The sequence below is a fragment of the Melopsittacus undulatus genome, chromosome 3, assembly GCF_012275295.1.
Source record: "Melopsittacus undulatus isolate bMelUnd1 chromosome 3, bMelUnd1.mat.Z, whole genome shotgun sequence".
In the NCBI taxonomy this organism is placed as follows: Eukaryota; Metazoa; Chordata; class Aves; order Psittaciformes; family Psittaculidae; genus Melopsittacus; species Melopsittacus undulatus.
In genome coordinates this window covers 111,772,690-111,787,712 of record NC_047529.1, presented here as the reverse complement: position 1 = coordinate 111,787,712, position 15,023 = coordinate 111,772,690, and the positions used below count along the sequence as shown (strand labels likewise).

Genomic DNA, 15,023 nt, shown 5'->3' with positions numbered 1-15,023 from the left:
GGGGTCAGTGGTGGTATTTCCTCCATGTTTACCAGGTCCTGTATGTCTCCTGTACATGATGTAAGTGGGCATTCCGGAGGGATGTGGAAGGGAAGAGGGCCAGCTGCAGGAACCCTCTTCAGTATGTGTTTTATGGAGAACTGGTAAATATTTTGGGGAAACTAGTGTTTGAAGATGGGCATGGACTAAAAGGCCTCTGTAAAATACAGTAGTAACAGATGAGGAAAGCTTTGGTAGAACATCTTGGAATGTGGTAGTAACTCATGGATGGTTTCTGGCATCTCCAGAGGAAATTGTTTACTTCCTCTATTAACAGGTACCCTGCTTGGTAAATGCAGAGAATGCTTTCCTGACAGCTGCTACAAAGGAAAGGCTGTACTGTTACATTTTAAATAAGAGGGTTTGCATCTCGAAGAACTAAAGCCATTGTTTATCTGTGTCATTTAGTGAATTGAGTCATGCTTTGAGACTGCAGACTTTGCTGCGCTCTCTTTTTCTGCCACTGGGTGATAGTCAAACATAAAGTTACACTATTGCTCGTTTTACTCACCTTTGACAAGGAAATAATCAAGATTTGCTTGAGATATAATGCAAAGCACCAGAGAAGGGAAAGGTGACGTTAAAAATGTCATCTGCTTTTGCTGGCCTTCTGCACTCACCTTCATTAATGGAGGGATGTGCAAATGAAAGCATTTCTTCTCTGTCAGTGCTTCTGTCACCTTACTCTGTGTGGCTGCAAGCCCTCTTGCTATGAAATTTGAGCTTAATGAGATCTTAAATTGGGGTTGCAAAACCAAGGCTGTTGTGTGGCTTGTGTCATGCTGGTGCTTCAGTAGCCCTGGGGCAAGCCCAGCTTTGCCTGTTGGTGCATAGATACCTCTAGTGATTCATTTGCCAGAGTACTTAACTGAACAATTTGTACTGTCTTTTTGCAGTGAAAGAGACCTTGGAATGCCAAATGGGATGGCTTCTGTGTGACTAATTTCCTTCTAAGATACTGTTAGAGAAGGTGTGAAGTGGGAAAGAAGATAGGCTGTAATGCTACTGATAGCAGGAAGGATAAGAGTTGTCTCTGGTTCTGATCTTTTGGTCTTTTTCTGTTCTACCCACTGCTGAAGATTGTTTCATTACACTGATGAACCTGTGGTCACACCAAGTTCTTGAGTCTTTAGTTCACTGTGAGCTCAGCAGCAAGTACAGCAAACCCAAAGGTCATGTGAATAACTTGCTTTTCTTGGGGAAGGAGTATGTCAAATATGAGAGATATTTAACAGAGTGGCCTTTCTTGACTGGATGGTTGTTATAAAAGTTGAAATTGGTGGTGTCACTGCTAGTAGGAGTGTATATTGCTGCAGAAAGGCAGTAACTGTCAGAAGAAAAGGGGTGTTTTTGGAAAAAGTCCAACAGGGCCCAGACTTTATGTCTGTTTTAAGGAAGCAGTTACCAAATTCCTGACAAATAGGTGCTTTAGTCCACTACAAGTGATAATCTGTGCACATGTGAAGAGTGAAGGCTTGAAGGAAGGGTGGGCACCCACCTCAAAAAGACCATTAGTCTACTAAACTTGACTCTAAGCTGTGATCAGCCAGAGACTGAATGTCACATATTAACCTGAATGAAACATCGCTGTTTAACCTCGGCAAAAATACGCTTTGGGAATATGGTTGGGTTTATTTGTCTTGACATTTGCAATGATGCCCTTTTATAGCTTAGATTAGCTATGATTTAAATAGAAACAGTAGTTACTGTGTCATTTGTGGGCTGTGGGTGTTTTTCAAGCACTTGATTCAAGCACAGCCTTATCCATACTCTTGTCTGCAAGAAAGAACAATTCTACTTCACGCATTCCTGACAACTAAGTTTAACTTTTTCTCTAGCAATGGAGGCTCTTAAGACTTTGTTTTTGGTATGTATATATATCCTCAGGCAAGCTATCCCACTGCTATAAAGCTTTCATCAGTATTGTAGTCACATGTGCTGTGGTTTAGACTTGCTCACATCATAGCTGCGTGAAGATCTGTCATAGGATAAAGCAAGTCCAACAGAGCTTCCTAGGTATGTTCACATGGCTTGGAAGTTCAGCCAGAACATGGATGGCTCTATTGAATGAATGACAGCATGTTCTCATCTACTGTTTAGTTTTGGAAAAACAGGTACACATCTGGATAGCAATGAATTCAGTCAGGGCAGGTCTTGTCTTTGTAACTTCCGAACATCTTTCTCAGGGAGAAACCACGTGCTCTGAGAGAAAAGGGAAAACTCATGATGGTAGATTCCTTGTAAGTCAGGCTCTTGTGGGGAAAGGTGAGTCAGTGACAGAGAGCAACAGGAACATGTGCTGTATGTAACCAGGGCATTATCCAGACCTCAAAATAGCATTTCAGCATCTGCAAATGAAAGAAGAATTGGTGAGGAGATTCAGGTTGGTTGGTCTTGGCGTGGTGGTGGGCTGTGATAAGGTATGGCAGCACAGTCTCTCTGTCTGCTGTCTTTATCCTAGGGAAAGTAATTTTCTAGATAATGGTATCTTTGTTGGAAGGTCCACGTAAGGATTTCTTCCTCCCAGGAAATCTCTATTCAGAATCTTCTGTACTTTGGCACACTTTGTTACCCAGGAACAGGGACTAGATGGCTGTGCCTGGGTTGACTCCTCACACAGAAGAGCTGGTCCTGAATGCATGAGAGGTACTACACTGTAACTGTCATGTATATTCACAGAATGGTTTGGGTTGGAAGGGACCTGCCACAGGGACAGAGAAATGATAACCCTGGTGTACCGATAACCCTGCCTCACTCCAACTGGTCCTGCACAGAGGAGGATTGTATCTGTCCTGGGACATGGCAGAGCTGCTCTCATGGTGACTATACAGCCAGAGATGGCCAAGAATCACCTGCAGCTACTGGGTACCCCAAAGGAATTAGACATGTACCTGTTGCAGGTTTTTTTCCTTCTGGAAGTGACAGCTATCCAGGCTGGAATGCTCCCTCTTCTCACACACAGTGCGTTCAATCTCCACAGACAGCATGTATTTCAGCCCTCTGACGATCTAGAGAAAGCAGTTTCTTCCGTTAAAGTAAGGGCAGGGGAAAAGGATGCCAAAGTTTTGGTTGACAATCAAGTGGTACCTCTGTATATTGTGTGTGGATTGCAGTGTTTTGTTACTAGGGTAGGGATGGGGTAGCAAAGCTCTGTGGAGCAGTTGAAGGGGACAGAGGAACACGAGCTGTTTATCTTTAGGCATCCATAGCAGTCCTGAGGAGGATCAGTGCTCCTGTATCTTGGGTGCTCTGTAGGAGAGTCAATTGGTAAATGATTTGGAGGACCACCAGAAGTCTGAGCTCTTCTTACCTGAACCATAGCTTTGTTTATTTGTGATTCCTTAAACAGAAAGAGGTCATTGGAACTGTTATTGTATCTGTAGACTCCAAGGCGAGCTGCCTTGCGGACACCAGGGTTGTCAGTGTTCATGGGGACAGGGAAACCAGGTTTTATGGTTGAATTAGGTGGTAGGACATAGGTTGCTGAAACAACAAAGAGCACAAATGCAAAACATATCAGGAGCCTGAAGTGGTGGAAGTTCAGCCCTCTGGACTAGTGCTAAACCTCACTTGTCCAGGCACTTGTACTTCAGGACTTTGCTTGCCTCCATTACGAAGTCATTTTCCTTTCTATGTTTGAGATGGTGAAACAGCCCTGTGGAATGAAGTGACATCAAAAGATGGTAGCAGAGCTCAGAGTGACTTAGAAGAAGTTAACTTAGAAGTTTTTATTTTAGGGGGCTTTAGGTGGTGATAAAGGTGAGAGGGAGATAGCTTCCTTCTACCTGCTGAGAGTTGTTACCCCTCTCCTTTGAGAGGGAGAGGATGCTCTACAGCTGGTTTCAGGGAAGAACCTGGGGCAGAGCTTGGACCAGCTCCTCACCGCCCTGCAGAACAGGCTGCTTTGGGTGCTGAAGTGCTGCTGCCCTTACCAAAACACGAAGGACCATCTTCTTACCACAGCCGTGAAGTGGAGGAGCAAGGTGTGTAGGGGATGGAAACTGGAGGGGGGAAATCCATAAGCTTTTGAGTTTGATCACTCCTTTCCGCACACTGTATGTTCTTGGTTGTGGAGCTCATTTCCCTATGCCCTGCTTGTTTTTTCAATAATTTTAAAGAAGCTCAAAACTAACAGTTTGTCCTTAATTTCTCCCCTCTTACAATTACCTTCCCCTCTGTTTTCCTGCTTGGAAATACCCAGATAGAAGATTTTTCCCTCTTGCTTGTAAGTTGCTGTGCAACCGCTGCTGGTGCCAAGACCTGCCAGTGCAGGCCATGGCCCTTGGAGCTCATGCTCTGTGTGTGTAGGCAGTGAGCCTGCCTATGCCTGCAAACATGCACACAGAGCTTGGGCTAAATATACTGTGAAAGTCAAGGTTCTTATCACCTCCAGCTCTTTCACAGCTAGATTTCTCACTCACAGCCAAATGTGGACAGTGAGTTTAAGCTAGTTTTTACTGAGAAACCAGAGCAGAAGAGAGTGGCAACCTGAGCTTACCTAGCACTGGCAGAGTCTGCCAGGCTGAGAGCAGCTCACTGACTTGGGCTCTTCTGGCTGCTCTGCAGGACCTTGCTTGTATCTATGCTCTTAGGCTTGTTAGAGAATCAGATGTGGCAGTGGTTGGGGTGTCAACAGCAGAACCTGTCCCTTGCAGGAGGAGGAGATAACCATGGGCTTTTTCAAACTCAGCACAGGGTCTTTTGCTGCTTAATATCCCTCAACGCTTTTAGAGTCATGGTGGCATCTATTTTAGGCATGTGGGGCAGGGCGAGGGAGGCTGAGCTCATGCTATAGGCAGATGCAAACAGGTAGCAGACTGGTAATAAACCATATGTTGTAGGCAGGTGGCAGGCTTGTGTAGATGCCATGGCTTTCACCCAGGGGTCCTGGCACTGCACCTCCTTCACCCCTTGCAACTTGGTACTGAGAAGTACTCAGACCAGAGTAAAGTGAGTACTGAATCCACTGAGCCATGGGAGAACATTACTGACCTGCTCCCTTCTCCCCTGCCCTGCTTTCTTCTAGTGATTCACGTTCCTCAAGATTAGGACTTTGTTTTTGTTTATCCACCTTGAATGTCATTCAAGGCAGTGGCTGCATGGTACTTGCACTGCTCTGAAATAACTCTTGATGTTTGGAATAGTTTGCACCACTCCTTCCAAAACCCAGCAACTCTCTGGTGTGGGGCTCCTGTAGTTCAGATTCTCTTCACCACAACCTTTCATGAGAGCTTCTTACAGGATCACAGACAGGTTTAGATTGGAAGGGACCTTAAAGCTCATCCAGTTCCAACCCCCTGCCACAGAAAGGGACACTGTCCATTAGAGCAGGTTGCTCCGAGCACCGTCCAACCTGGCTGCCTTCCCTAGCTTAGCCTTTGAGGGCCGTTACCTTTAAAAGTTGAATGTGTTCATGGTGATGGCCCTGCTTCAGGAGCAAAGCAGAACAGCTCAGAGGATGTGCTCTCATGGCTTGGAAAAACAGCCCTTAGAGACAGAGCATTTGTGTTTCAGACCCCATCCTTGCTTCTGGGTTTGGAAATGGGAAGAGACAGGAGAAAATCTGCCCCCCTCCCCTTGGTAGGTAGCAGGGCTCTTGCTCAACTGCCTGCTATTAAGCAAGAGAAGGCTGTTCTTGCAGGCATGAGTTGAATGTTATATCTGGAGGCTCTCTCTTGTACTTTCCTCATTGAGGAATACTCTGTTTCTGCAGTAGGTGACAGCAATCCTGTGGATGCTCTCTCCCATCCTGCAGTGAAGCAAACAGGCAGATTGCAACAGGTTGCTCTTTTCTTTCTTCCCCATGAGGTGCTTTCAAAACGTCCTCCCCATTACTAGGAGCAAGCCTTTATCTACATTTAAGATGTAGCAGAGTTCCTGCAGGCCTCCACAACCCCCAAAGGAAACCACAGCTGAAGAAAAGCTACCAGCCAAGCAAGCACCATGCCCCTGGGTGCATTAGCACTGTGTGTATGGGAGCCAGAGTAGAACTGAGCTAGAACTAAAACCTGCAGAGAAAACACTCCTGTCTGCAGCTCCCATTCTAAAGATTTAAGGCCAGCTGCAATCAAGAGAGTTTCCTTGCTCAGCAAAGAAAGGAATGTCACACAGTAATGCTTCATTAAAGGCAGCTAATCGGCGCTCAAGTGCCCATCTGCACTTAGCAGTCAAATTGTTACCCACAGTCTTTAGATTTAATAATCAAGGTCGTGCAGAGTTTAAACACAGACAAATAACTTAAAACCATCTCTAAAATCCTTCAGTGCTGTCCTCGGATAACGTGGTTTGCTACAAGGGGAGAAAGTCTTTCAAGCAGTTGGGTTTTCAGCTGCAGCCCGAGCCCTGCAGTGCTGAGCCAGCATGGGCAGTAGCTGAAGGGTGGTTAGTTACCGGTGCATTAGAAAGCAGCACTCACAGGACCTAAAGCACAAGGAGAACAGACACTACTTCCCACTCTTACCTCCTGAAGCTGTGCTGAAGCTCCAGAGTGCTACACAGCAAAGTGTGGTGAAGCTGCAGGTCAAGATCACTGCCATCTCCACCACTTCAGATGAGGACCCTGCCTGCAAGAGGAGTGACAGCCCTGCTTCCTGCAGGGGAAGATGTGCCTCTGAGTGCTCTTATTGGCTGCGAGGGAAGAGGAAAACCCCCATAATCATCACAGCTCTGATGCAGACTGTGTCTCCTGCCGATGACCACGTACCTCAAGATCTGGCTTGGTGATAGCAGCACCAGCCCTGCATCAGACAGGGACTTTGCACAACCTCTGAGCATCACGAAGCAAAAGCATGGGCAGATAGGTGTGATGTGGCACTGGGAAGTGTGGGTGTGTGTAAGGGGAGTACGAGTCATGTGCTTTAAGATTCATGGGGAAACGTAATCCCTAAGAAATGGGCAATGAACCATGGGGATGTTGTTCTTGTCTTATATAGAATCATAGACTAGCTTGGGTTGCAAGGGACCTTCACAGGTCATCTAGTCCAGCACCCCTGCAACGAGCAGGGACATCTTCAAGTAAATCAGGTATATGGGTGTCTGTGTGAGGAGAAGCCTGATGGAGAAGGTGGGCCCACTCTCTTGCTTCCTCTGACATGGAGATGTGGGGTTTGGTTGAGGAAGACAAGGAAGGTTTAGGGGTACCTGCCTGAGGGGGCTGTGTGGAGCAGAGCCAGTTGCAAGAGGTTTTTGGTTTTGTTGGCAGGGGAGAACACTCTGCCCCACATTTACAGAAGGTGTTTTGACAGCAGGAAAGGGCTGTGTTAGGCTCAGAGGAGGTGAGGTTTTCCCTAGGCGCTCCCCAAAAGGCAAGAGAAGCATGGGCAGAGGGGTAGTTTGACCCTCTGTGGCTGAATTCCCCATGGTCAGTACTTGGTTTCCAGTGAGGTCCTCTCCAGGCAGGGCTGTCCCATGGCAAGGAGCTTGTAAGTCTGGGGAAAGGGCTTTGTTGTCAGACCTTGTGATGGACCTGAAATAACCAGTGTCCAGATGCAGGAGGCTGGGAGATGAACTGATAAATCACTGCAGGGCTGAGAGTGGTGGGTCTCAGCCTGTGTATGTGTTCGTTTCAGGCAAGCAGGAAGGTTGCCTTTTGTTGCTCCAACAGCAAACTATGCTCCTTTCTGAGCAGAGACATTCCCTGAAGGAATGTTGTAATGCAGGGGAGTGTGGGTGATGCATAAGAAGCTAAATGAGAATCTTTTCCTTGTATGAAGGGGTTAGGTAAATCCTGTGTTGAAATGTCCCATCAAGAAGGAATGGGGCAAACATGGTGAGTCACATTGATCATTCATCCTACATGCACAGAGCTTCTGAATCAGACTCCAGAGCCTCTGGAATGCATTGGTGGCTTGTCCCTCAGCTGTGGCACAGGTAGGGACTGAATGAAGCATCTTCAGCCTTCCCTTTCTCCTCAAGAGCTGTGCTCTACAGTTCCTATCTCACTGAGAGTCTTGAGGGGGATATCTTTGTAAGCCTGTAGCAGAGTTCTCCAGCATACAAGAAAAGGGGGTGGTTGGGACCCTTGTCACCAGATCCCAAGACACTTCTGTGTGTTCAAGTGCCTGTTCGTCACCCTGATATACCAGAAAGCATTCAGGCTTCCTGCGGGAGCCTCTCATTTTATGCTGCATGTGTCCAGAGGGTGATAAATTCAGTCATTTTTGGTGTAAATGTAATTCCTTAGTAATTGCCATCTATTTGCTTTTATTGGTAGCAATATCTTAGCTTTGCAAATGCAAGATCTGGACTGTTCTGGCAGTGCCGTAGGAGAGGCTTGCTTAGTAGAAGTACAAATGCATTTGGGAAGGTTTAAGCTGGACATCTGCAGAGAACTCTCTTTTTGCTGAACCTGGCAGGATTCATTCCCCAGTAAGGCTGTGAGGGGCTGGAGAGCAGGATGAAACCCTTCTCTCTGTGAAGGTTTAGGACATCTGGTTGATCCTTGTAAAGCACAGCTGGAATAAGACTGGGATCCTGAATACCCAAGCATAGTGGCTCTTTCAGCCTTGCCACCAAGCCCGATTTGTGACCTTCCCCTTCTCTTCCAATGCTGTAGGAGCCTTTGCATAGTTGCTGATAGCTTTTGGGGCAGGCTCTTACTGATGCAGTGTCCTGAGTGGAATTGTTCATGCACTGGGAACACCATTTATTATTGCAGTTCTTCCAATCCTTCCATGGTTTCCTTTCTCACCCTTTGATCTGTCCACACTGAGAAAAATAACCCCCCAAACCTCACTCTGACCCACATGCCCATGCAGCACAGAGCATCCTTTCAATAGTCCCACTGAGTAAGCACCAGGCAAAACCCTGGGTAATATTCATCTCCATTTCCCCATCAGCTCATTAAGATGAGACAGGTACAACATCCTAGAATGAGAACGACAGACACAAACCCAGGTCTTTAAATATGAGTGTTTGCTAAGATTCTGTGCTGACTTTTGATTACTGGTGCCTTTCACAACCTTCAGCTACAGGATCTGAATCTTCTTTATGGTACATTCCCAGGATGATAAAACACAGTTATTGCTAGTGTAGTTTGGCTTCTATATGCTTAACACAAATGCCTGTTCCTTGGTTCTCATATGCTACCAAAAGTAGTGAGATTCTAATTACCAGTCAATAAAGTCCTTCCCATTTTTCATGGTAATAGACTTAAAAGAAGTTCTTTTTACTCACTAGTTACACACTGCCTCTTCAGATGTCAGTGGCTGGGGACATATTGGGCTCACTGCAGCTCAGGGAGGTGTTTATTTGCCAGTCACATCTCTTCACCCCCCCATCTCTCTGATCAGTGGTTTGTGCAGAGGGGCTTTCAGGATCCTTTGAGATCCATGGGTTCTCTGGGGCTGTGCCAAAGCATGGGGACACCAGCAGCAATTTAGCAATGGGGCTCTGTGCAGGTGCTGTGTCTGTCCAGGCACGATATTGCACGTGTGGTCTGTGCTGCTGGCAGGAATGCTTTTATTGCTGTGCCTGCCTGTGTTCAGGAAGCCGTGAAGTGTGGTACAACGTGAGAAATAGTTTAAGTCCCGTACTGCTCATAAACACTTAACCCTGCTTTTCAAGCGCAGTACTTAATCAAGGGGTGGAGAATATGGAGCCTCTTCCACTCACTTGGGCCATAAATGAGCCCTTTAGCAATGGGGCACACAGAGAATTGCTGCTGTTTCCAATGGCTAAGAAAGTGTCCATAGAGATTGTTCTTAGCAGCTCCATCTCATTAGGATGGTGGGTCTAAAAAGACATTGGAACAGAAGGGGAACACAACTCCATGATGTGACTGATGCTAAAATGCTGAACCGAGACCTGTTGCAGTGTTTATTTGTAAAGGCTTGCCCTGAGCAGTCTGCTATCACTAATAGAGGGGCCTTAAAGCTCATTCAGTTCCAACACCTTGCCATGGGCAGGAACACCTTCCACTAGACCAGTTTGCTCCAAGCCCCATCCAACCTGGCCTTTCTAATGAATGTAGGCATTCCTGGGGTAAACCAAGAGCTAGGATGCATGCAGACAGCACTCCAGAGGGGTGTGAAAGAGGATGGACAGTGGATGTGCAGAGTGGGGCTGAGTATGGAGTCATGACTGCAAACGCAGACCCCTGTGTGGACACGGTGGGTCTCTGTCCCTGCCAAGCCTCAGCTCAGCAAGCAGTGCTGGGTCATTGCTCTGTGCTAATTGAACTTAGCTGGGGAACTGCTGGGGGTGTTAGGGTTCATCAGGGTACTGCTCTGCTGCAGCAGTCAGGATGGAGCATTGCCCTGGCAGAGCCTTGGGCTGTGCCTGGCTGTGTGAACACCAGTGTCAAGGGAGCAGAAACTGCTTCCATTAGCAGCTAAATGGTTCTGTGTCTGCAGATGACAAATGCGCTGCTCGTGAGATGTGAGGGCATGCTGACACAGTGCTAGGAAGTTAAACACAGGTACATTCAGCACAGGGGACACATGCTGTTTCACAGAGAGGGGCAAATACTGTTGTCTTTGCCTTCCAAAGAGGGGCTTTTGACAGGGGACTGTAGGGACAGGACAAGGGGGAATGGCTTTAACCTGACAGAGGGGAGATTGAGATGAGCTCTTAGGCAGAAGCTCTTCCCTGTGAGAGTGCTGAGGCCCTGGCACAGGGTGCCCAGAGAAGCTGTGGCTGCCCCATCCCTGGCAGTGTTCAAGGCCAGGTTGGACACAGGGGCTTGGAGCAACCTGGTCTGATGGAAGGTGTCCCTGCCTGTGGCAGGGGTTGGAACTGGATGAGCTTTGAGGTCCCTTCCAATCCAAACCAGTCTGGGATTCTGTGAAAGGGCAAATCTCTGATGGTTTCTGGGATTGTGTAGAGCTTGCTGTTGGATGTTTAAAGGAGATTACAGGAATGCACAAAGCATTATGGGGTGTTTAAGGGAAGGGCCAGAGGCAATGAAAGGAGGGAGCAGAGCAGACTGAGGAGAAACAAGCATGGGAGAATGGGTAGGAGAGAGCATGAAAAGGTGGGACTGTGTGTAAGCAGGCTGGGTGCTTTCCTGAGTGAGATCTGTCTGTACTTGAGCCTGGCCTGGCCTCGTCCTAACCCCGATTTCTCAGTTCCATTTGCTTTCTGTCTCAGTGCATGTGAATATGTGAATGCTGGTGAGCAGAAGACCAGAACGTGAAAGCCCAGGGCTGGATACAGGGTAAGTGAGGCTCATGGGCTTGGTATGGAGTATGGATGGAGGCAGTGTCTGGGGTTGGAGGTTTGTGCTGATGAAGGGGACAGTGTGAAACCAGGTGTGTCCACTGGACCTGCTGCAAGAAGTGCAGATTGCTGCAGCACATGGGTGTTCAAGGGAGAGTCAGCAACTTGCTGTGGTTATGGCCCCGCTGATCTGAGGAACCAGATTAAACACAGACCATTTCCAGTTAAAGCTTTGACTGACAGGTAACCTACAGCGAATGGGAAGCCTTCATCCCAAAATCTTGGGAAGTGCCGTCCAGCAGCGTATCTTCCCAACCTGTGTACTCATATTCATCTTCCGCACGTGGTGCAGAGCCGGTGTTTGATGGTACATGTCTCAGGAAGGCAATGTTTTGCATTACCAACACTGAAATAAGTGGCCCAGATATGTTCTTTCTTGGAATGTAATTGTAAATGGATCTTGCTTCTAAAACACCGTGACATTGATTTCCTACAAAGTGACAGCCTTGTCTCATTACCTAGATTCATTGTGTGATGGATTTTAATAGCAAAGATATGAAATCTGATGATTAACCCCCACCCCCAAAAGACAAAGAAGTTCAGAGCTGTGTCACATCCTTAACATGCTTCAGAAGGAAGCATGACAAGCAGTGCTTGGGAAGAAACTCCTGCTGTAAGAAGTCTGGTGGCAGGGAGTCTGGAGCAAAAGGAAAACACCGAAGAGGGAGAGGGGGAGATCTGGGGAGGCAGAGCCATTGGCTTCACACAGGCATAGTGTCCCTGCCAAAGAAGAAAAGATGTGTCCGTATGTCCAATATCCTTTGTTCTGACTCCATCCCCTGCCTGTGCTGTGGCAGTATTTTCCTGAAAGTAGTGTGTCTCCTATTTGGGTCTTCAAAATAGATCAGCATCACTTCCCTAAGTTCAGCGTGGTATGGGATAACAGGGGTAATTTAACGCACAGGGTTTTCCAGCATGCCTTATGTGCCACAAAGGGCTTGATTTCCAGCAGGATGGATTTGACTTCTGAACTTAACAGATGCTGTGTTTGAAATTCCAGGATGGAAAGGTTAACAGTTGGACTCGAAGATGTTAAAGGTCTTTTCCAATCTAAAGTCTGTGGTTCTTTGGAGTAATAGCTCATTATACTAAACACAGCAGAAGGAGGGGGTATAGCATGTGTACAGAAATTGACAGGGACATGTAAGGTGGAGGGAGAGAGCCTTGGGAGTGGGTTACTGGGGTAAGGCTTGTCTGCTGCTTCGTGTGATTCCTGTAATAGCCTCATTATCTGGGACCTCTGGGCTCATCTCCCTAAATATGGCAGGCAGGAAGCTACATTCTCACTGCGAGGCTTGCAGGCTGCAAGCTGTGCTGCTTCATCAGCGTGATGGCTGCTGCTGGAATGAGCTGCATTAGCCCAAGATTGATTGTCCCTTTCACAGCATGAAAGATCAGTGCCGCTTGCAGTGGGGAGGGTCTGCCCACTCGGGGGGTAATGCTGATGGGGGCATTGCTTGCTCAGCTGCCTGCATGGCAGTGCTGGTGGGGAACCTGATCCCCCATAGCTGAGCATGGTGCTGGGGGCATGGCAGCCTCCTGTGGTGCCTGCTGGGACACTGGCAGCTCTCTGCTCCACTGGCTCGGGGTTTAGAACTGGGAGGTTTAGGCTGGATATTGGGAACAATTCCTTCCCCAAAGGGCAGTCAGGCATTGGAACAGGCTGCCCAGGGCAGTGCTGGAGTCACCGTCCATGGAAGGGTTCACAAACTGTGTAGATGAGGCCCTCAGTGCCATGGGTTAGTGGTGGCCTTGGTAGTGCTGGGGAACAGCTGGACTGGATGATCCTGAAGGTCTTTTCCAACCCATCTCATTCTATGACTCTGTGATCGTCTGTCCCATACCATGCAGTTGCCTCAATACAGCTCTAACCTGCTGCTGGCTGGGACCAGAAGGGTGACTGGGACAGGGAGAAGGAAATACAGAGAGAAAACAGTGCCCTGCTGCAGGGCTGCCCCTCTGGGAAGCACAGAAGGAGCATGAGGGATTGGAAGGCTCAGCACCACAATCCCAATGGCTGAATCCTTCACACGGGCATCTCACAGGAGGCTCCTGGGATTACGCCAAGTGCTCCTCAAGTGTTTCTCCTCACTGGGTCCTAGAACAAGAAACGAGAAGAGAACAGCATGGAGAATTTACAGCTGAATGACAAGCCGGGGTCCAGAGTTGTGTCCAATGCGTTTCTGAGTCCTGGAAAGCCACAGCATCCTTAGGCTGTGCCTGCCTTTAAGTGGGAAGTGGTTTTTGGGTTTCTTGGAGAGAGCATCATGGACAGCAGATGAGAAATGTGAGGCCTGAGGCAGTGCCCTTACTTTAACTCCAGGTTGGAGGAGACCCAAATCCAGTGCAAAGGCTATTGTGAGCTGTGCTGGAGGCAGCCTTACTGCCCTGTGTCTGGTGCTGACTTCATGGCTGGCTGCTTTTCCAGGTGACTCCTCTGTCCCCTGCCCTCCTCAGCCTGTGGCTTGGCTCAGAGGAGCCGAGAGGCAGCAGCTTCTGCTCATCTTAAAGTCATTTTTAACAGATTGGGACAAAAAGCTTCACTCTGAAAGAAGTGCTGAACCCATGACAAACAGGAAGGAAGCCTTAGGTAGGTGTTATCAGCATGCAGGCAAAAATGGGTGAAGCAGGGAATAACAAGAGCACCTGAGTCTTTCACCAGTTTCTTCTGTACTGGTAGATCAACATAAACTCTGTGGTCCTATGCTGGTTATGACCAGATTCCTATTTACTGGGCTGTGTTGGGTTTTACAGCTGGAGCCTGCAGCTGGATTCAAGGCACTGATGGTGAGAGATGCGATTTCCCTCTTCCAGTATTTCAAGCTATTTTCAGATAAATGCCTGATGTTCTTAGCTGATCTTCATGCTTTTAAGAGCTGATGTCTGACCATCTGTCTCCAATTAGTCCCTTCAGCTCTGCAGTGTTCACTCTTTTATGTTCTCACACTCCTTTTCGGATACATTAATAATGAAGGAACCTCAAAGCACACTGATGCTGCCAACCCACCACACCACAGCCTTACTTAGCTGGGGGTTGTCAGTCCTGCTCCCTCCATCCTTCCTAGTTTAAAGCTCTTCTCACCATCTTACAAGCTTATTGGCACAGATGCTTTTGTTCCACTTAGGTGGATTCATCCCCTCTTGAGCAGCCCTTGATCTTCAGAGAAGATCCATGATTGTAAAAGCCCTTTGCAACAAGCTGTTGATTTACAGGATCAATCTGCTCTTCCTCAAGCTTTGTCCCCATTACTACTCCCTTTTAGAGGCAAGACTAAGGAGAATGCCACTTCAGCACCCATGTCCCTGGCCATCATCCTCAAGACACATGTCATATTGCTTGATAATTTCCGGGTCTCCAAAGGCAATTGTGTTGGTGCCCACCTGGATGAGCAGTGGGGGATAATAGACTTCTGAGCTTTTTTGGCCTTCAGACTATCCTCAGTGTCCTAGATCCTTTCAAATCTCCCCAGGCAGCATCCTCTGTCCTCCACAGCAGGGAGTCTCCTATTGCTATCCCCACTTTCTCCTGGTGCTGCCTCTCCTCAGCTGCCTCCAATGCTGCTCTGAGCAGAGCTCCCAGCCCCTCATCTAATACCAGGGCACCCAATCTATTCTGCAGCTGCCAGTCTGCAGGTGGAGCAGCAGCCTTCCTCCTGGTGCTGCAAGCCACCAGCTCACAGCCTTTTTCCATCAGGTAAGCCTCCTTTTCCCAGCCCAGTGAGCACAGGCTCTGAGTGCTCCTCCATCAGTGCAGTTGGGTGTTCAGT

The 15,023-nt window shown here is 47.9% G+C and overlaps 1 protein-coding gene across 1 annotated transcript; it reads right to left on the bottom strand.

The window, feature by feature from the left end:
• Nucleotides 1-1,716: 1,716 nt before the first annotated feature.
• Nucleotides 1,717-6,591, bottom strand: CST7 (cystatin F). Its single transcript, XM_005151834.3, has 4 exons — nucleotides 6,500-6,591; nucleotides 3,350-3,522; nucleotides 2,931-3,047; nucleotides 1,717-2,387 (listed from the first exon to the last, which is right to left on the bottom strand). The coding sequence occupies exons 1-4, from the start codon at nucleotides 6,573-6,575 to the stop codon at nucleotides 2,310-2,312; spliced, it is 444 nt and encodes a 147-aa protein (XP_005151891.2). The 5' UTR covers nucleotides 6,576-6,591; the 3' UTR covers nucleotides 1,717-2,309.
• Between the last annotated feature and the right edge of the window lie 8,432 nt (nucleotides 6,592-15,023).

Coding starts and splice junctions, on each gene's coding strand:
- CST7 (XM_005151834.3), bottom strand. CDS start 6,575: ATGGCAGTGATCTTGACCTGCAGCTTCACCACACTTTGCTGTGTAGCA. Junction 3,523..6,499: donor CTTCAGCACAGCTTCAGGAG/GTAAGAGTGGGA, acceptor TTGTTGTTTCAG/CAACCTATGTCCTACCACCT. Junction 3,048..3,349: donor TAAACAAAGCTATGGTTCAG/GTAAGAAGAGCT, acceptor TGCTTTCTCTAG/ATCGTCAGAGGGCTGAAATA.